At 38.6% G+C, this 21,561-nt stretch overlaps 2 protein-coding genes across 4 annotated transcripts in view; one reads left to right on the forward strand and one right to left on the reverse strand.

Moving 5' to 3' along the window:
* The window catches only part of IPP (intracisternal A particle-promoted polypeptide), a 36,213-nt gene extending 23,474 nt beyond the window's left edge, over window positions 1–12,739 (reverse strand). Inside the window, exons 1-3 of one of the 2 annotated variants that reach the window (XM_059921640.1) lie at window positions 12,547–12,739; window positions 9,558–9,899; window positions 1,547–1,978 (exon numbers count right to left, since the gene is read on the reverse strand). In XM_059921640.1, coding sequence (XP_059777623.1) covers window positions 1,547–1,978; window positions 9,558–9,849 — 724 coding nt within the window. In that variant the 5' untranslated portion in view covers window positions 9,850–9,899; window positions 12,547–12,739. Of the gene's footprint in view, window positions 1–1,546; window positions 1,979–9,557; window positions 9,900–12,256 lie in introns of both variants that reach the window. The other variant, XM_059921631.1, reaches the window with a different exon arrangement.
* LOC132365046 (NIF3-like protein 1) lies at window positions 11,773–16,933 on the forward strand. Of its 2 annotated transcripts, none has more exons than XM_059921720.1 (3): window positions 11,773–13,199; window positions 13,303–13,385; window positions 16,659–16,933. In XM_059921720.1, the coding sequence occupies exons 1-3, from the start codon at window positions 12,835–12,837 to the stop codon at window positions 16,757–16,759; spliced, it is 549 nt and encodes a 182-aa protein (XP_059777703.1). In that variant the 5' UTR covers window positions 11,773–12,834; the 3' UTR covers window positions 16,760–16,933. The 2 variants fall into 2 exon arrangements, with proteins under 2 accessions (XP_059777703.1, XP_059777713.1); XM_059921730.1 differs by having other exon boundaries at window positions 11,777–13,199; window positions 16,647–16,933.
* Window positions 16,934–21,561: the final 4,628 nt, after the last annotated feature.

Consider the following 21,561-nt stretch of genomic DNA (forward strand, 5'->3'; position numbering starts at 1 on the left):
ATTTGTAACCCAAATCAACATTCACAGCACTTTCCTGGTAGTGAAACATGCCACGGAGCGGCAAAAAATTTGAATCACCTAACATGCATGTTCCCAGGTGAGACTGAAAGAGGTGATATCCTGCCTTCTTGCTTCAGCTCTCACTATAAACAAGTGTCCTCTTCACACTCTATTTAGTGTCATGGTTTTCACATTTTTGTGTTTTTTTCACTGTTTAAAATAGACCCCAAGCATACTGCTAAAGTGCTGTCTAGTGTTTGTAAGTGCAAGAAGGCTGTGATGTGCCTTACAGAGAAAATACATGTGTTAGGCTTCATTCAGGCTTGAGTTATAGTGCTGTTGGCCATGAGTTTAATGAATCAACAACATATAATATTAAATGAGGTAGTTCTGACAGACACACACATAAAACAAAGTTATGTATTGATCAGCTGACAAAAATGTTGTAGCCAGAGGCTTGTAAGAACTTACCCTGTATTTCCCTAGGAACAATGGCTCAGTATTTGTCAATTCAGTGTTCTTGGCAAATTTATAGAAGATAACTACCATGAATAATGAGAACTGACTATATATGAATAATGAGAATTAACTGCATATACATTAATACAAGATATCACTCAGAAAAACCTACAAAATTCTGTTAACACTGTTAAGAATGGGAAAAAACTAAAAATCCACATTAAATATAATTCCTTCACAGAATTACAACCTTAATGCTAATATTATATTTAATTCATAATAAAATATTTGTAATTCAGTCACATCCTAAATCTTCATTGCACGACAAGAGTAAAACCTTCAAATCTTGAAACCAGGTCCAAAGTAGTTTTTAAAAATAAATTTAGTTATCATTTTTCCAATATAAAGATAAAATTTATTTTATACTATGGTGAAAAGTATTTTCAAAGTGTAGAACCTAAATATATTCAAAGGCTACATAGAAGCTATATTATATCAATATACAATTCATTTTATAATGATAGGAGTTACAAGATTTATTGAGTTTTGGTTTTGTGTTTAGCATATATGTTTTCCTCAAATGCTGGGTTTTGGTGAAGTTTTCAGTGGCAAGAAGAAATCTTACACTAAAATAATTAGTACTGCCTAAAATAGCACCAGTATTTTAACTCTGTCAGTAATTTTATCTCCCGTGGTACTTAATCTCAAGAAAGTATTTAAAGATTTGATTAAAATACTGGGTAGAAATACTGAAAAACTGGGACTTCCCTGAAGGTGCATTGGTTAAGATTCCATGCTCAATGCAGGGAGCGCAGGTTCGATCCCTGGTCGGGGAACTAAGATCCCACATGACGCATGGCGTGGCCAAAAGCTTAAAAAAAAAAAAAAAGAAAGAAAGAAAGAAAAAAAAGAAATACTGAAATACTACTATCTACCCACAAAACACAGAAGTTGTATCTTGCATATAATAATCATTCAGTAAACGTCTGCTTATTGAACTGAAAAACGAAAACACTATCACATTTCAAATAGAGGAAAGGTCACTGGATAATTAACTGACTAACTTAACATGGCACAAAAAAATTACCTTCTATATACTTTAAAAGCCTCTGAGGAGGTAATAAAGGGAATCGAATTGGGTCTAGCACTTCCACCACATGTTTTCTTCTCTTTCCGAGATCTTTCAGAATCCACTGCATTGCAGCTAAGAAGACCTGGTATTCATCCTCGATGCTAAGCTCTTCACTTCGCAAAATTTTGATCAGCTGATCTTTTGTAAGTGCCAGGAACTCTTCCCCACTATGAACCTCCAAGAAATGGACATGAATGTAGTTTTCTGTAAATTCCAAAAGATCATGGCAGGCAATCTGATCAGAGAACTGAAAGATCCCAATGCAGTTCAGTGGATCAATTTGTCCTTTCAGAAATTCACAGCAAAGATTAACAACTTCAGTCAACTGTAGCATGTCTGCTGCAACAATCAGCTCTTGGACATTATTCACTCCTATGTTCACTATACCTAGGGAAGTAAGGAGACAAAATAACCAATAAAATAAAATAAACATTTGACTTATATTCAAAGACCATTATATTCAATACTAGATTCCACTGATAGCTTAGGCTTTGCCGAGTAGATACTAAGTATAAAGGCAACAAAGAACTTGTAGAAAGGTGCAGAACTTAAATGATAATGGTACCCCACATTCATGTAACACTTAACAATGAACCAGGCACAGCATTAATTGCTTTATACATTCACTTAACCCTCGCTACAACCCCATATAATAGGGTTTTTTCCCCTTATTATTATTTTTTAATTAATTAATTTATTAATTTATTTATTTTTGGCTGCATTAGGTCTTCGTTGCTGCACGCGGGCTTTCTAGTTGTACTGAGCAGGGGCTACTCTCTGTTGCAGTGTGTGGGCTTCTCATTGTGGTGGCTTCTCTTGCTGTGGAGCATGGGATCTAGGCGTGCAAGCTTCAGTAGTTGCAGCATGCAGGCTCAGTAGTTGTGGCTCGCAGGCTCTAGAGCATAGGCTCAGTAGTTGTGGTGCACCGGCTTAGTTGCTCTGCGGCATGTGGGATCTTCCCGGACCAGGGCTCGAACCTGTGTCCCCTGCACTGGCAGGCGGATTCTTAATCACTATGCCACCAGGGAAGTCCCCACTTTCATATATGTTTATAATGACTTTGGGAAGACATCAAATACTCAATTATATTTAGAAGGGAAAAAAAACACTGTAAGTCTACCTAATAAGGATAAACTCTCCATTCAATCTTATACTTTCCCTTTACCCCTTTAAAACATTCAACCAAACTATGTGTCTAAAGTTTGTATTCCCAAATAGATTTATAAACTCTGTTGGGGCAAGGCTTGTCCTTTCTGTATTCCCAATGCCTAGCACACACTAGGTGCTCAAAATATTTATTATATGTGAATGAATGGCCAAAGACATTATGGTGAGAGGAAGACTATGGCTTGATGAATGCAAACAGGGGTTTTCTGAAAAGTATAGGAAATGGAATCCACCATGGGAATAAATGGTAGTGGCTGCAGAGAAAACTGAGATAAGACTTAATTGAATGAAATGAGAATTCACTACAAATTTGGAGAAGATAAGATCATGGGTTGTGATGGAAGGTAACTGAATGACTGCTACTGGATGAAACCAAGAGTTACTTGAAAGTACTAAAAAGAATGCCCTACAGCTTAATAAGGCTTTACAGATTATTAAAAGCACTTTTACAGCAACAAAAAAACTAACAACCCAATTGAAAAATTAGCACAAGACCTAAATAGACATTTCTCCAAAGAAGACATACAGATAGCCATCAGGCACATGAAAAGATGCTCAACATTGCTAATTATTAGAGAAATTCAAATCAAAACTACAATGAGATACCACCTCACACCAGTCTCAATGGCCATCATAAAAAACTCTACAAATAACAAAGGTTGGAGAGGGCGTGGAGGAAAAGGAACTCTCCTACGCTGTTGGTGGGAATATAAGTTGGTGCAGCCACTATGTAAAACAGTATGCAGGTTCCTCAAAAAACTAAAAATAGAGTTGCCATATGATCCAGCAATTCCACTCCTGGGCATATATCGGGACAAACCTATAATTCAAAAAGATACAAGTACCCCTTTGTTCATGGCAGCACTATTCACAATAGCCAAGACCTGGAAACAACCTAAATGTCCACTGACAGATGAATGGATATATATACAATGGAATACTACTCATAATAAAAAAAAAAAATGAAACAGGGACTTCCCTGGCAGTCCAGTGGTTAAGACTCTGTGCTTCCACTGCAAGGAGCACGGGTTCGATCCCTGGTCGTGGAACTAATATCCCTCATGCCTCGAGGCCAAAAATAAATAGATAAATAAATAAAAATAAAAAAGAATTAAAAAATTTCATTTGCAGCAACATGGATGGACCTACAGATTATCATACTCAGTCAGAAAGAGAAAGACATACCATATGATATCACTTATGCATGAAATCTAAAATATGACACAAATGAACTTACCTACAAAACAGAAACAGACTCACAGACATAGAGAACAGATTTGTGGTTGCCAAGGGGGTGGGGGGTGGGGGAGGGATGGATTGGGAGTTCGGGATTAGCAGATGCAAACTATTATATACAGAATGGAAAAACAAGGTCCTACTGTATAGCACAGGGAACTATCAATATCTGCTGTATGGCAGAAATTAACACAACATTGTAAATCAACTATACTTCAATAAAATTAAAAAATAAAAATAAAAGAGTAAGCTACATGTAAAAGAATGAAATTAGAACATTTCCTAACACCATACACAAAAATAAACTCAAAATGGATTAAAGACTTAAATGTAAGGCCAGACACTATAAAACTCTTAGAGGAAAACATAGGCAGAACACTCTATGACATAAATCACAGCAAGATCCTTTTTGATCCACCTCCTAGAGAAATGGAAATAAAAACAAAAATAAACAAATGGGACCTAATGAATCTTAAAAGCTTTTGCACAGCAAAGGAAACCCGACACAACACAAAAAGGCAACCCTCAGAATGGGAGAAAATATTTGTAAATGAAGCAATTGACAAAGGATTAATCTCCAAAATATACAAGCAGCTCATAAAGCTCAATATCAAAAAAACAAACAACCCAATCCAAAAATGGGTGGAAGACCTAAACAGACATTTCTCCAGAGAAGTTATACAGATTGCCAACAAACACGTGAAAGGATGCTCAACATCACTAATCATTAGAAAAATGCAAATCAAAACCACAATGAGGTATCACCTCACACTGGTCAGAATGGCCATCATCAAAAATCTACAAACAATAAATGCTGGAGAGGGTGTGGCAAAAAGGGAACCCTCTTGCACTGTTGGTGGGAATGTAAATTGATACAGCCACTATGGAGAACAGTATGGAAGTTCCTTATATAACTAAAAACAGAACTACCATATGACCCAGCAATCCCACTACTGGGCATATACCCTGAGGAAACCATAATTCAAAAAGAGTCATGTACCACAATGTTCATTGCAGCTCTATCTACAATAGCCAGGACATGGAAGCAACCTAAGTGCCCATCGACAGATGAATGGATAAAGAAGATGTGGCACATATATACAATGGAATATTACTCAGCCATTAAAAAAAAACGAAATTGAGTTATTTGTAGTGAGGTGGACGGACCTAGAGTCTGTCATACAGAGTGAAGTAAGTCAGAAAGAGAAAAACAAATACTATATGCTAATACATATATATGGAATCTTAAAAAAAAAAAAAAGGTTCTGATGAACCTAGGGGCAGGACAGGAATAAAGATGCAGATGTAGACAATGGACTCTTGAGGACACGGGGAGGGAGAAGGGTAAACTGGGACAAAGTGAGAGAGTAGCATTGACATATATACACTACCAAATGTAAAATAGATAGCTGGTGGGAAGCAGTTGCATCTCACAGGGAGATCAGCTCAGGGCTTTGTGACCACCTACAGGGGTGGGATAGGGAGGGTGGGAGGGAGCTGCAAGATGGAGGGGATATGGGGATGTATGTATACATATAGCTGATTCACTTTGTTATACAGCAGAAACTAACACAACACTGTAAAGCAATTATACTCCAAAAAAGATGTTAAAAATAAATAAATAGGGCTTCCCTGGTGGCGCAGTGGTTGAGAATCTGCCTGCCAATGCAGGGGACACGGGTTCGAGCCCTGTTCTGGGAGGATCCCACATGCCGCGGAGCAGCTGGGTCCGTGAGCCACAATTACTGAGCCTGCGCGTCTGGAGCCTGTGCTCCGCAACAAGAGAGGCCGCGATAGTGAGAGGCCCGCGCACCGCAATGAAGAGTGGCCCCCACTTGTCACAACTAGAGAAAGCCCTCGCACAGAAACGACGACCCAACACAGCCAAAAATAAATAAATAAATAAATAAAAATTAAAAAAAAAAAAAAATAATAAATAAATAAATAAAATAAAATTCTAGCTCTACCCCAGCAGTATGACCTTCACCTTATGAAATCTAAATATACTTTCTGAGGGTTTAAAAAAAAGTATTTTTACATTTATTAAAATTTATCTCATCTAACCTTCACATGAATTAAAAAGTGCTACTATCCCCAGTTTATGAATAAGGAGAATGAGGCTCTCACAAGCTCATTTCTATTTTTTAAGTACCTACTTTACATTACCTATAAAACTCTGTAAAGGCACAGGCCACACCTGTCTTGTTTACTATCATATCCCCAGTGCCTAGCTCAAAAAATATATTCACATATATATTGAAAGAATGAATGAATAACTGACTAAAGTTAAATGAAATGCTTCGTATCACACAGCTAGTTAGTGGCAGAGCTGGATCACAAACCCAGGTCATTTGATTTTAAGTGAAGTGCGTAAAAATCTATGGTGAGAAGAATCTGTTAAGACCTATTAGAATTGTGAACGGTTAATAAAGAATGTCCAGAGGAGGACTTCCCTGGTGGCGCAGTGGTTGGGAATACGCCTGCCAATGCAGAGGACACAGGTTCGAGCCCTGGTCCGGGAAGATCCCACATGCCACGGAGCAAATAAGCCCATGCGCCACAGCTACTGAGCCTGTGCTCTAGAGCCCACAAGCCACAACTACTGAGCCCACGTGCCACAGCTACTGAAGCCCACACGCCTAGAGCCCGTGCTCTGCAACAAGAGAAGCCACCGCAGTGAGAAGCCCGCGCACCGTGGTGAAGAGTGGCCCCCGCTCACCGCAAGTAGAGAACAGCCTGTGCCAGCAAAGAAGACCCAACACAGCCAAAATTAATTAATTAATTAAAAAAGAAAAAAAAATGTCCAGAGGAGAGATTAATAGAATAACAGGTTTTGCTGCCCCATCCTAAAAAAGGAAATGCTATTACAATGAAAATCAAAGATCATGTTTTTAAAGAACTAATTGTATCAAAGACTACAAAGTTCCCTGTCCAATAAATACCCAATATTCATTTTCATTTAATCCATACTAACAGAACCTTGATTTTGTTGTGAGTGGCAATTGTGCCCTGCTGAAAATTACATTTCTCATCCTCCCTTGCAGATGGGGGTGAATTTTTGACTGAGTTTGGCCAACTTGATACAGGCAGCAGTTATTGGGGAGGGTTACCAGAAAAGCTTAAAAAGGGATAGACTCAGCCGGCAGGTCCTTTTACCTTTTCCTCTTCTGCCTTCCACTGGTTAAAGTTCACTGATCATGAGATTAGAAGCTACAAGCTATAGATGGTGGAGCAAAATATTGGAAGAATAATGGGCTACTAATAACATCAAGAAGCCACCATACCAGCCTTGGGATGGCTTCTATGGATCCATTTTTGTTGGAAAAATAAACTCCTATCTTGTTATTTTATATCTTTTACTAGTGGCCAAATGTTGTTCTTTACTGTTAACCAATTTTACCTTAAATGTCAATATTCTACAATGTTATTATCCCCCAGATATGCTCAGTAGCTTTTACTTCTCTAGGTTTTACCACTTTTTATTCCTTTGATGGAAGTGCGAATCATCAGCAATATGGAGATGATGCCATGAAGATTCTCTTTCACTAGATATCTCTTGTTGCTACTGTCAGACAACAGAGGCAGAATAAGCAACTTGTGGAATTTCTTCTGTTTTTATGTTGTTCGACACTAATTGCATTGGATTAATCTGTGTTAATTTATACTTTGCAAATAAGAGAAGCAGGGGCATTTATGAAATAGTTTAATCAGCTCATGTAAGTCATTTAGAAAAGTGAGGTCAAGAACCCCTCAATGTTAATCTGTACACTAGTCAATAGGCAGAGCTGCACTGCTTTCAGCAGATAAAAGATAATGATTTTTATTTTTTTAATTTATTTTTTAAAAATGTGATAATCATTTTTACAATCCCAAATTAAAAGCTATTTTCTGAAAATTTCCAAAAAGGAATATGAAACTACACAAAGGAAAGAAATCACCTTGGGACTTCAGTGGTGGCACAGTGGTTAAGAATCCACTTGCCAATACAGGGGACACAGGTTCGACCCCTGGTTTTGTCATTTTCCAGGTTTAAATAACATGCTTTAAATAAACAATACTTTATCAGGCCATATCCCACCAAGTAGTCCTTTAAGGAGAGCAAGGTATATTCTCAAAACTAGAGTATAAACAAACATAGTCTTTGTTTTCAAACATTTTTTCCTGATTGTAAGAGTAATATATATTCATCACAGAAAAAAAACTTTAGGGACTTCCCTGGTGGTGCAGTGATTAAGAATCCGCCTGTCAACAACGCAGAGGACACGGGTTCGATCCCTGGTCCGGGAAGATCCCACATGACGCGAAGCAACTAAGCCTGTGCGCCACAACTACTGAGCCTGCGCTCTAGGGTGAGCGAGCCACGACTACTGAAGCCCACGCGCCTAGAGCCTGTGCTCTGCAACAAGAGAAGCCACCGCAATGAGAAGGCCGTGCACCGCAACGAAGAGTAGCTCCTGCTCCCCACAACTAGAGAAAGTCCGTGCACAGCAACGAAGACCCAATGCAGCTAAAAATAAATAAAAAATTAAATCTTTAAAAAAAACTAAAACAAAGAAACTTTAAGGCAGAAAAGCATAAAAATGAAAATCACACATTTTCCCATACACTGACATACACTTTTTTTTTTTGGCCGCACTGCACTACTTGCGGGAAGTGTGGAGTCCTAATGACAGGACTGCCGGGAAATCCCTATATTAACATTAATACTTTAGTGTATCTCTTTCAAATCTTTTTACCATGTATATTTATGTTACATATGACTTATATTTTACACTATGGTTTTTGTTTACATTTTATGCATTAAAACTCTTCAGAAACTTAAAAATAAAATTTTGTTTAAATTAATACATGCTGATTATAGACATTTTGAGGAAAAAACAAAAAAAAGGGAAAAATAAGAATCTTCCATATTCCATCATCTTGAGATAAACGCTTATAAATATTCTAGTCTTTTCCTGTGCACAAATACACAAATGAATTTTTTTTTTTACAAAATTGGGGTGATATTTATATACAGCTTTTTTTCCACTTAATATATTGCAAACATTCTTCCATGAGAATGTATATATGTGTGTGTGTACATATATACAAATATAATTTGTGAGAACTAAAAATTATTCCATTATATATACATGTACCATAGTTTATTTAACCATATAAGGTACTGAGGGACAAACTGTATTCCATTATATACTATTATAAATAATGTTACAATAAATGTAAATATTTGCCTGCATCACTAATTAATTCCTTAGGATTCCCAGAAAAGGAATACTGGGTCAAAAGATATGAATTTTTTGTTTTGTTTTGATTTTTTTGGCCGTGCCATGCAGCATTCAGGGATCTTAGTTCCCCGACCAGGGACTGAACCCACGCCCCCTGCAGTGGAAGGTGAAGTCTTAACAACTGGACCACCAGGGAAGTCCCGATATGAACTTTTTGAAGGTTCATAATAACATATTGTCAAATCACTTTCTATATGTTAGATCAAGTTATATTCCCATAGCAGAACGTGAGTGATTGCATCATTCTTCACTCAAAGCTACAAGTTCACTTAACATACCTGTGTAAATGAAATCTAGAAGTATTTGAAAGATTCCAGCTTCAATTCCTAGAATCTGTACAACATCTTTTGAGGACTCTTTCATTCCTCCAGTGAACAAAGCTGCAAAGTAAGGACTACTGGCAGCCAAAACCAGCCGATGAACTTTGAAAGTTTCCTTTCCAACTTGCAGCTGCACATCACAGAAATGCTGTCCATTTCTCATTTTATTGATCTGGGCCAAGATGAGTTGAGCATGTTTATCTGATGAAAAAGGACTATCACCAGCCTTGGCACAGCCCTCATTAGCCATGATGATGACAGATTAATTAAAAGGACTGTTGCCCATAATCTGGTCCTACCCTGAAAAAAAAAACGAAAGAGACCAAACAATGTATTTTTGTGTTTAACATGTCTTCTATTCATACATGTATGAAACATTCCCTATCCTCAAGGAGCTTACAATCTATTTAGGGACATAAAACACATATGAAACAAATAAGGGCTAAACTGTGTGGTACTATTTCTAACAGGGTTTCAAAGAAGGGAATAAATAATGGGGCCTAAAATAATTAGATGGTGCTTCACAGCAGAAATGGAACCTGAACTGGACACTGAGTGACAGTGTATTAAGGTATGAGGAGAGGGCATAAACCCTTTCAGGTGGAGTAAAGAAAATGAGGAAAGGCACAAAGGTATAAAGATATTTTTGTACACTGCAGTAAGGACGCACACATGGCAGCCAAAATGAACTTTCAAAAAGCAATTGTGATCAGGCCAACTGTCTGCTTAAAATCCTTCAATTTGTACACTTCCCTTAGCACACAAAGCCCTTCAAATTTCACCTCTACCTATCCAGTCCTACCTCCTATAATCCTCTTTGAACTTAATACTCCAACAAAACCTAACAATTTACAGTTCTCTAAACACATCCCTTTCATGGCACCCTTCCCCCACCTTTTCTTTCTGGATCTTTGTTATAAATCAAGACTGTTCATACTTATTTTCCTCCAGGAAATCTTCCCTGTTCCTCTCTCCTCTGGGTTTGGTGCTCACCCTAACCTTACCTATTTTACAGGATACTATCACATTCTACCTTGTCAGACATTTTACCACCCTACTCCCTAGACAGACACACAGACACACACAAACACACACACACTCTGAAAGTTCCCTGAAAGACAACTCCTTAGGGACTATCTTTCATAGCTGTAGCACCAGTATCTAACATATCTTGTTTTCAAATGTTTGTGAAATAAATGGGCACAAAGAAATAACAATAATAGCTTAGGATGTTTTTGTTTAATTCTGATAACTTTTCCACACATTATGCCAATTGTAATTCTCACAATAATTAAGAGGCTGGAAGAAAAAGATATTGTTATTTGAAATAAGAAAAGGAAACACACGCTCAGTTTCCCAAGGTCACAGAGTTAGTATAATGACAGTCCTGGTATTTGAATCCAGGTCTTCTTACTCTAAATCCTTGATTTTTCCCATCATATCATGTGCATATAGAGAAGGAGCTTTGAAACCCAAGCATAGCAATTTGAACATGAACCTTTACAGGTTTATCGAGAATAAACATGACAATAGTCATATTTCAGAACTGTTATTTGAGCTTTCAGGGGATGAGCTAAGAGGTAGCAAAGTCTTAGAAAACAGTCTTCCAGCTTTAACAATGAGAATCAAAGGGATAAATCCAAGTTACTTTTTGAATAAAGAAACCATGAGATCCAGTAATACAAGAGATACGGAGATGAAGCACAGGGGAAATCTAAGATGACTAAGGTATTTAGGCATCAAGGAAAATTAGTAATAAGGCTGACAGAAATGGTGTGACCTGATGTTAAAAATAAGGGGGGGCTAAATTTATAGCATCCAAACTTATTAAAGTAAAAATAACTAAGCTGATTATCACGATTATCTAGGAATTAACTTATTGAGAAATTTTATTGAAAAGTTCCGAGGTAGCTGCTAAAACTTCACATGAGCTCCAACATAAATGTCAACATATTACATTTAACTGGCATATAAAAGCAAACAGTGTATTTGTCTCTACATAGAAATTTGACCTGCAGATATTATTAAACATGGCATGGCTGTCAGGCTTTCTTCTGTTTTAGATTTCTTCCTATCAGCAGATTTTGGACCCCACTGGTTTGCTTAATTACAAGGTACCTCCTCTGCCCCCAACTTCAGGGCATCAAGCACAGCTACTGAACTAAAATGCTGCTGCCTCCTGCTACAAAAAAGTTACTGAATTATCCATCCACTCTGGCAGCCAACAGCAGAAATCCTACTCTATTACTACTACGCTTCTTAGTAACTGCTGATACTATCCCACTGCCACTGGAGTACTTCATTCCAAAAGGCGGCACGTGGTATGACACTATTTCCAAAAGGCAAGAGCATAATTCAGGGACATCGCATACGGATGTAAGCGACGTGCCCCAAGAGACACAAACTTGAAAGGCAGATTATTTAGGAAACGGTGGAGACGCCCAGAGTAAGTAAAGAGGACCTATGTTTAGTGGCCTCGAAGTCACTGCTGCGAGGATCTGGAAGCTGCTTCATTCAGCAAAGCGTGTCAGAAAGAATCCCAGGACAAGCAAGCGTCAAAAAAAATGAGGCTCTTTGTGCTTGACTTGGGGGCTGGACCTGGAGAGCTAACCCTAAGCTGCTGCGACACTAAAGGCAGATAAACATTCCGGTGCTACCTAAACGGCGGGGAAGACATCTCAGATACTCCTGGTGACAACAGACGGGCCGGAGCTCGGCCTCGGATTCCCCAGTGGGGGCGGGGAGAAGAGAGGCAGGAAGGGACCGGACTAGACGACGTTCCGGGCGAAAACACTTCGATTATTAGAGGCACGCCTGAACGGCAGGAGGAAGCCGGTTCCAGAGGCTCCTCGCACTCTCCTCCTCAAGGGTCCCGAGAGCCGGAGAGAGCCGAGGAGGAAATTCCCAATCCCGTCATAGACGCCCCCGGGATGCAGGCCCTTCTTACCCGCCGCTTCCCCTTCCCGCTGGCGCCCGCTCAGGCTCTGCGTGCGCAGTCGCGATAAGCTAGCGCACAGACGGGGCGGGGAAAGTCCGGCGGGGTGACACGGCGCGGGTGACTGGGCAGTGCGGACTGCTGAGGGCTTGAGGCGAGGCCCGGCCGGCTGAGGGGGCCTCTCCACTCCGCTGGCTGGGCGGGTCTGCGCGTGCGCACTGCTCTTTCGCTCACGGGGAGCGGCGGCTCTTGGTGCGGCGCTGCTGTGGCGCTGGGCTCGTGCTTGACTCCCGGCGGGCAATGGCCTTTGGCCAGCTTAAGCTCCCGCCTTCTGGGGCTGGCCGGCTTGCCCTTTCCACGCCGCCTACCCTCTCTCGATTCTTGGGGCGTCTCAGGCAGCCAGCGAGCCTCAGTGCTAATGAAAGAGTCGGGATCTGCTCTCCTCACACAGCCTATGACGCTGCTCCCCAGGAAGTCAACAACTGGCTGGCTAAAGGGCTTGCAGTTTCCACCTCCAGGCCCATCCATCCTTCCAAAGCTCCTGAATGCCCCACGGAGGGAAAACACAGAGTAGAATTCAATGTTACCCACACCCAAGATCTGGACAAAGTCATTTCTGCAGTGAAAGGAATTGCAGGTGTATATGTCACGTCTTTTTCTGCTAGGTACAATATATTTTCCTCTTTTTTGTGTGTATTAACTTGTAAGAATCTTTCTTACAAATTCTATAACACTGTTATTTAAGTTTACAACAAATCATTTTCCTAGGTCGGTTTACAAAGCAGCATACTTCTCATTTGCATGTGGGTCCCTGAGGAGGAGAACTATGGGATTTTTTCAAAACAAAGATGGTGAGTAACGCACACACAGACACACACACAAACACCCCCACATCACCGCACCCCTCACGCGGGGCTGGGCGCTTCTCTATTCCTTACCATTCACTCAGATCGTTTTGAGTCTCTGCCTGACTGAGCCCCGCGCTATGAGTGGATGTCTACTTTGAGTGAAGGGACAACTCAAAACGTCCAGTTATTTAAACTGTTGAACCTCATAATATGGCACATTTAAAAATGGCTTTCAAACTTTCGGACCCCAGCTCACAGTGAACAAAAACATTCTACATCAAACCGGTTACCACATACCTACCACATAGATAGATATACACATCTGAAACAAAAATTTCACAAAACTCTTGTTGGGGAGGGGGAAATTTCCCCCTCTACTCATCTTGATTTCTTGTGGCTGGACTAATAATAAAATTGACACAAGATAGTTTAACAGGAAAAAAAGGAAAATTTAGTTGTTCACAAGGAAGACTCATAGAAAGGGGCTTAAGAAGTGGTCAAAGCAGACAGCTTTTATATTTTTAAACAGAGAAACAATTTATGAAGAATTGACAAGACAAAGAAACTAGGTTTTGGGAGTTCAATTAGCGAAAAATCTAAACAGAGTTTGGGCTTGGGGTAGTAAATGGGAGGAAGTAACAAGGTTTGTTTATACAGGCTTGTTGGCCTGAATTCCCTATCTCTGGAGATAAGAGTGTCCTTCTACCTCCAAAAGCAGGGAGTGCACCTTTCACGTGAGAGATTTATTTCCTGCTTTCAGGGAGATAGAAAGGAGGGTTAGAGTGTCTCTCTTGAGTTGGCCATCTCTTAAGTTACTTTAATGCAAGAAAATTGGGACTTCCCTGGTGGTGCAGTGGTTAAGAATCCGCCTGCCAATGCAGGGGACAGGGGTTCGAGCCCTGGTCCGGGAAGATCCCACATGCTGTTGAGCAACGAAGCCCGTGCGCCACAACTACTGAGCCTGTGTTCTAGAGCCCGTGAGCCACAACTACTGAGCCTGCGTGCCAAAACTACTGAAGCCTGTGCGCCTAGAGCAGGTGCTCCACAGCAAGAGAAGCCACTGCGATGAGAAGCCCACGCACTGCAGCGAAGAGTAGCCCCAGCTCACCTCAACTAGAGAAAGCCCACCTACAGCAACGAAGACCCAACGTGGCCAAAAATAAATAAATAAAATAAATTTATATAAAAAAAAAATCAATATGCCATTGAGGTACATTTTGGGGCAACCTACCCTGGGCCCCAACACTTATTTGCTACCAGCAATGCACTAAATTTCTATTGCTTCTTTTTGATTTCATTACCAAAAAAATGCTGAAAGGGAACTGTTGTAAGGAAAAATTGTCAAAGACTTGGAAATGAGCAAAAGAAATTACTTTTCAGTGTAAGCCTGGGCATTGTCTAGCAGACACTGGAAGGATTTGAATGCATAGGGATGTCTTTCTGTTGACTAAGATCTTTTTTTTTTTTTTAACAATTTTTATTTATTTATTTATTTTTATTTATGGCTGTGTTGGGTCCGTTTCTGTGTGAGGGCTTTTCTCTAGTTGCGGCAAGTGGGGGCCGCTCTTCATCGCGGTGCGCGGGCCTCTCACTGTCGCGGCCTCTCTTGTTCCGGAGCACAGGCTCCAGATGCGCAGGCTCAGTAATTGTGGCTCACGGGCCTAGTTGCTCCACGGCATGTGGGATCTTCCCAAACCAGGGCTCGAACCCGTGTCCCCTGCATTGGCAGGCCGACTCTCAACCACTGCGCCACCAGGGAAGCCCGACTAAGATCTTTTACAAGAAAACTGGTAATATTTAGAATAATTCTTGTCCACGTTGAAGAAAAGATACCCCCCGACATTACATTTTATTGACCTATAGGGTATTAAACCACTTTGCCTCTGTTAGGGAATTCATTTCAATATTCTTGTTTCTTAGCAAATTCGTACAACATTCCTGTAACGTTTTACTGGCTCACTCATTAATTAACGAGATAAATAACATTTTGACGTGTTTATTTTATATTTCTGTGAAAATCGTCAGTTTACCTTTCAGAAAATTATACCTCAGCACCACTAAAATTAATTTCACAATTTACTATTGTATTGCACCTAGCAATTTGAAAACTGGTGCTTTAGAGCATATACCTAGGAGCAGAATTGCTGGAACATAGGATATGTGCATCTTCAATTTCACTAGAAAATACTTATTTTCCAAACTCATTTTTCCAGTTTACATTTCCACCAGCAGCAAATGAGAGTTGCCTGGCTTCACATCCTTGCCAACATCTAGTATCATCAGATGTTTCAATTTTGTATGATCTGATGAGTGTAAAATAGTATTTTATTTTTATTATAACTTACATTCCCTGATTATTAATGAAATCAGGCAGTAAAAAGATGTTTATAAGCTGCTATGGACTGAATTTTGTCCCCCCACAATTTGTATGTTGAAGCCCTAACTCCCAATGTGATGATATTTAGAGATGGGGCTTGAGGGAGTTAATTAGGATTAGATGAGGTCATGAGGATGGGGCCCTCATGATGGGATTAGTGCCCTTATAAGAAGAGACACCAGAGCATGCTTGCTGTCCCTCACTCCACCCACACATGCATGATAGAAGACCACATGAGTATCTAGTGAAAAGGTGGCCAACTAGCCCCCATTCGCATAAAGAAGCAGTCATAAGAGCACACAGGGAGATGATGGCTGCCTACCACCAAGCCGAGAGAGAGAAGCCGCAGAATGAAACCTACCTGGCTGGCAACTTGATCTTGGATTTTCCAGTTTCCAGAACTGTGAGAAATAAATTTCTGTTGTTTAAGCCAGGGGTCCGCAACCCCGGTCTGCGGAGCGGTACTGGTCCACAGCCTGTTAGGAACCCGGCTGCACAGCAGGAGGTGGGTGCTGAGTGAGCAAAGCTTCATCTGCCGTTCCCCATCGCTCGCATTACCGCCTGAACCATCTCCCCTCCCACCCCCGTGGAAAAATTGTCTTCCACGAAACCAGTTCCTGGTGCCAAAAAGGTTAGAGACCACTGATTTAAGTGACCCAGTCTGTGGAATTTTGTTATGGCAGTCAAAGCAAACTAATACATAGGCCAGTTAAGTTTCCTTTTGTGTAAAATGGCTATACATGTGTTTCGCCCAGTTTTCCATTGAATTTTTAGTTTCTTATTGATATTTAGGATGTTTTATGATTATATGTGTTGCCAATTTTTTATTCATTATCTCTCTCTCTTTTTTTTTTTTTGGCCACACCGTGCGGCTTGCGGGATCTTAGTTCCCTGACCAGGGATCGAACCTGTGCCCCCTGCAATGGAAGCACGGAGTCCTAACCACTGTACCACCAGGGAATTTCCTTCATTGTCTCTTTTAATGAACAAAAATTTATAATTTTACCAATGTATTAGTCTATTTATTTATGTTTTGCACTTTTGGTATATTGCCTAAGAAATTCTTCTCCTCCCCAATGTTATAAAGATATTATATTTTCTTCTAAAAGTGTTATAATGTCTCTTTTCACATTTACTTCTTTAAGTCACTAGGAATTAATTTTTGAGTATGGATTGGGATAGGGATCCAATTTTTTTCCCCATATGAATAACAAATTGTCACGACGTTATTTACTGAATATTTCATATTTCCTCACTAATCTTCAATGCTAGCTCTCTCCCATTTTATGTTTCCTTTTGGGCTGGAATCAGTTCTCTGTTCAGTTACACTGGTCTATTCATACATGCCCTGCTGCTTTAATTACTATACTTTTGTAATGAGTCTTGATATCTGGTAGAATAAGTTTCCCTGTCTTGTTCTTCTTCAATGGTGTCTTGGCTATTCTTGGAACACCTGGTTCTTCCACATAGATTTTAGAACCAACCTGTCAAGTTTCACACACAAATACATACAAGGGAGGAAGGAGGGGTTCTACTAATATTTCAATAAACGTATAGGACAATTTGGAGAGAATTAACACCTTCGTAATATTGAATACTTTTATCCATTAATAAAATTAAATTTTAGAAAAGTTTAAAGTTTTATATTTTTATTCATAAGGGTCTCATATATCTTTTATTAAATTTATTCCTGAGTACTTTCTCTTTGTACTATTATAAATAATATCTTTTTAAGAATTACATTTTATGTTTATTGGGGTACTTCTGTGTGTTGATTTTATGGGCAACAACATTGCTTAATTCACTTATTAATTAAAAAATTATCCATAGGGGCTTTGGGATTTTTCTGTGTAAATAATCATATCATCTGCACATATGACAGTTTGTTTCTTTTTTTCCAAACCTTATACCTTATGTTTATTTTTCTTGTCTTACTCAGCTAGCTAAGATCTCCAGTGTGAGGTTGACTGCAGATGCAGAGTAGGGTAGGAATTAATGCATAGACTTTGGAGCCAAATGCCTAAGTACAAAATCTAGCCCTGCCACTCAGTCCTTAAGCAATCTATTTAACTTTTCTTGAAACTCAGATTTCTCAAGTTGAACTATGCCTAATTATTGTACTTCATATCGTCATTGTAAGGATTAATTTAACTATATAAAGCAGTTAGTATCTGGCAACTGTTAGCACTTTAAAATTATTAATAAAACAAAAATAGTAATAATAGGGACTTCCCTGGTGGTCCAGTGGTTAAGAGTGCATGCTTGCATTGCAGGGGACTCAGGATCTATCCCTGTTCAGGGAACTAAGATCCCTCATGCCATGCGGTGTGGCCAAAAAATTAAAAACATTTTTTTTAATTTCAAAAAAAAGAGTAATAATAAATAAAGTATCCTTACACAGGTCCTGATTTTAAATGATATTTTACTGTTAAATATAATGTTTGCTGTAGGTTTTCTTTGGTAGGCATATTTTTATCAGGTAGTTCCCTTCAAATCCATCTACAACTACTACAGTTAGTACTACTACAACTGATAGCGATGATGATAATACTGAACACATATGGTATTTGTTATGCTTTTAACCCCTAAATTTATTGCATCTCCTGAGTATTTCATGAATTGACTTTTAGCAAACACTTTTTCTGTATCTTTTTTTAAAAACTGAAGTATAGTTGATTTACAATGTTGTGTTAGTTTCAGGTATACGGCAAAGTGATTCTTTCTATATATATTCTTTTTCAGATTCTTTTCCATTATAGGTTATTATGAGATATTGAATATAGTTCCCTGTGCTATACAGTAGATCCTTGTTATTTATCTATTTCATATATAGTAGTGTGTATTTGTTAATTCCAAACTCCTAATTTATCTCTCCCCCTGCCTTTCCCTTTTGATAACCACAAGTTTACTTTCTATGTCTATGAGTCTGTTTCTTTTTTGTAAATAAGTTCATTTGTATCATTTTTTTTTAGATTCCACATATAAATAATATCATGTGATATTTGTCTTTCTCTGACTGACTTCACTTTATGATATAAAGTATGATAATTTCTAGGTCCATCCATGTTGCTACAAATGACATTATTTCATTCTTTTTTATGGCTGAGTAATATTTCATATACATATAATGGAATATAGATATACTCCATTGAAATATATAGATATATATATTACATCTTCTTTATCCATTCATCTGTTGATGGACACTTAGGTTGCTCCCATGTCTTGGCTATTGTAAATAGTGGTGCTATGAATTCTGTATCTGTTTAGATGATCATGTGATTTTTCTTCTTTAGCCCGTTAATGTGCTAAATTGCATTAATAGGTTTTTTAATGCTAAACTAATCTTCATTTCTGATGCAAATTTCACTTGGTCCTCATGTGTTTATCATTAATTTAACATTGCTGGATTTGCTTTGCTAACACTTTTTAAAAATATATTCATTTATTTATTTGGCTGTGCCAGGTCTTAGTTGCAGCATCTGGGATCTTTGTTGTGGCACGTGGACTCTTAGCTGCGGCATGCATGTGGGATCTAGTTCCCTGACCAGGAATCGAACCCAGGCCCCCTGCATTGGGAGCGCAGAGTCTTAACCATTGGACCACCAGAGAAGTCCTGCTGAGACTTTGCTTAGAATATGTGCATCAATATTCGTGAGTGAGCCTAACCTTTTATTTTCCTTTGTTATACTACTCTTTTCTGATTTAAGTATCAAGATTATACTAACTAACTAACCCCCGACATGGTTTTAGGAGTGTTTTTCCTTTTTCTTTTTTTTTTTCTCTGCATGAGTCTGAGTAAGATTGGAATTGAGTAAGACAGAAGCTGTTGAACTTGCCTGTAAAAATATATGGATCTGTTGTTTTCTTTGTGCAAAGATTTTTAACTGTTGATTCAATCTCTATCACATTTTCACTTTATTCTTGAGCAATTTTGCTAATTTATATTTTTCTATAAATTTGTTCTATTTAATTAAAATTTCAAATTCATTCACAGACAATGAAACAATAACGTTGTTAACAATATTCTCAAATTTTAATCTCTGCTATTATCTATAGTCATGGCTCCTTTTTTATTTTTAATATTTATTTATGACATCTTTTTTTCTTGATAAATCCTGCTACATGTTTCTCAATCTTATTATTCTTTTCAAAGAACTGACTTTTGGCTTTGTTGATCCTCTCCACTTTATCTTTGTTTCCTACCTCATTATTTTCTGTTTTTATGTTTATTATTTCCTTATTTTAGCTTTCACTGAATTTATTCTTTTCCTCTTTATCAGTTTAAGTTTTTCAGTTGCTTAGTTCCTGACTTTTCAGTCTTTCTTATTTTAAAATATAGGTTTAAGGCTAAAAATTTCTGTCTAAATATCGCTTATAATGTAAGCATGAATGGTACCCCTGGGAGTTAGGTAACAAAGTAGCCCTGTTGGTTATAGATAGAAAAGAGGTAGAACTGACTACTGAAACATTATTAAATTTCCTGGCAGTAGTGCTTAAAAGCTCAGGCTCTGAAATCAGAATGTCTGAGTTGAAAACTTAGACTCTGACTCTTACTAGCTGTGTGACTTTTGGCTAGTTACTTAACTTCTCTATGTTTCAGTTTCTTCAGTAGTAAAATGGAATGAATATCTATCTGCTTATGGTGGTGTTATAAGTATGAAATGAGTTAATGCATGTAAAGTGTTTATGCCATTTTCAGGAAGAAACATTAGCTCTTACTTTTCTTACATGTCTTTGTTGGTTGAAATGAGTGACCATGAATTTAGAGTGGCATCAATCTACCCAGCTGAATGATTTTTCTTCAGCAGTGCTCCACAACCTTTCTGGATGCAGAAAATCAACCATTTGAATTGATCTAGGGTTAAGGTTTTGCTATGTAGGTACCATGAAAAGAAAATCGGTCAAGGACCTTGAGAATTTTAATAAGATAGTGGTTGAATGGACTAGAAGAGTCCTTCTCAGAAGCCACAAGAAACTTGTTCATTGTAGCATGGCAACATACTCGAGGCCCCCAGTTTAAGTCCTAGGTCTACCATTTGCAAAGATTCTCCTCTTGGTAATTTTCTATTTTTACTGAACTGAGGAAGGAAGAGAAAGGAGTCATGATAGCAAGCTTCACTTACTCATTTATTCAACTAGTACTTAATGAGAGTCCACAATGTGCCTGGCACTTCAGGTCATGGCGATATAGCACTGAACAAAACAAAGTTCTTGCTTTTGTGGGATTACATGCTAGTTGGGGAGGCAGAAAATAAACAAATAAATGAATAAATATGATATGTCAGGGGATGATAAGTGTTATGAAGAAGAATAAAGAAGGATAAGAGAATAGAGAGTGACATATTGAGGAAGGGAGTGCTGTTCAAGACAATGTGATCAGGGACAGCCTTCTAAGAAGATAACATTTGATCAGAGGCCTGCATGGAGAGAGAGACCATGTAGAGGAGAATTCTAGGCAGATAGAAAAGTAAACACAAAGGTCCTATGGTGAGAATATGCTTATAATGTTTAAGGAACAAGGAAGCCATTGTTACTAGAGGAACTTAGCAAGGGGGAAGAGGCTCATAGGATATGAAGGCAGATGGGTAGCTAGGAGCAGTATCATGTAGTGCTCTGTATGCCAGTAGAAGACCTTTGGCTTTTCTTCTGAGTGAAATAATTATTCTATTGTGTTTAGTTTTGTTGTTATTTGTTTTGTTTTGTTTTTTGAATGACAAATGGCTCTCACACATTTCTGTATATAAAACCCCAGTCAAGTTGTTTGACATCAGTCTTTTGAGTCCTTAAAGAACTAAGTGT

The sequence above is a fragment of the Balaenoptera ricei genome, chromosome 1 (assembly GCF_028023285.1).
Source record: "Balaenoptera ricei isolate mBalRic1 chromosome 1, mBalRic1.hap2, whole genome shotgun sequence".
Classification (NCBI taxonomy): domain Eukaryota; kingdom Metazoa; phylum Chordata; class Mammalia; order Artiodactyla; family Balaenopteridae; genus Balaenoptera; species Balaenoptera ricei.

Coding starts and splice junctions, on each gene's coding strand:
- LOC132365046 (XM_059921720.1), top strand. CDS start 12,835: ATGGCCTTTGGCCAGCTTAAGCTCCCGCCTTCTGGGGCTGGCCGGCTT. Junction 13,200..13,302: donor GTCACGTCTTTTTCTGCTAG/GTACAATATATT, acceptor TCATTTTCCTAG/GTCGGTTTACAAAGCAGCAT. Junction 13,386..16,658: donor ATTTTTTCAAAACAAAGATG/GTGAGTAACGCA, acceptor TTCCCTGACCAG/GGATCGAACCTGTGCCCCCT.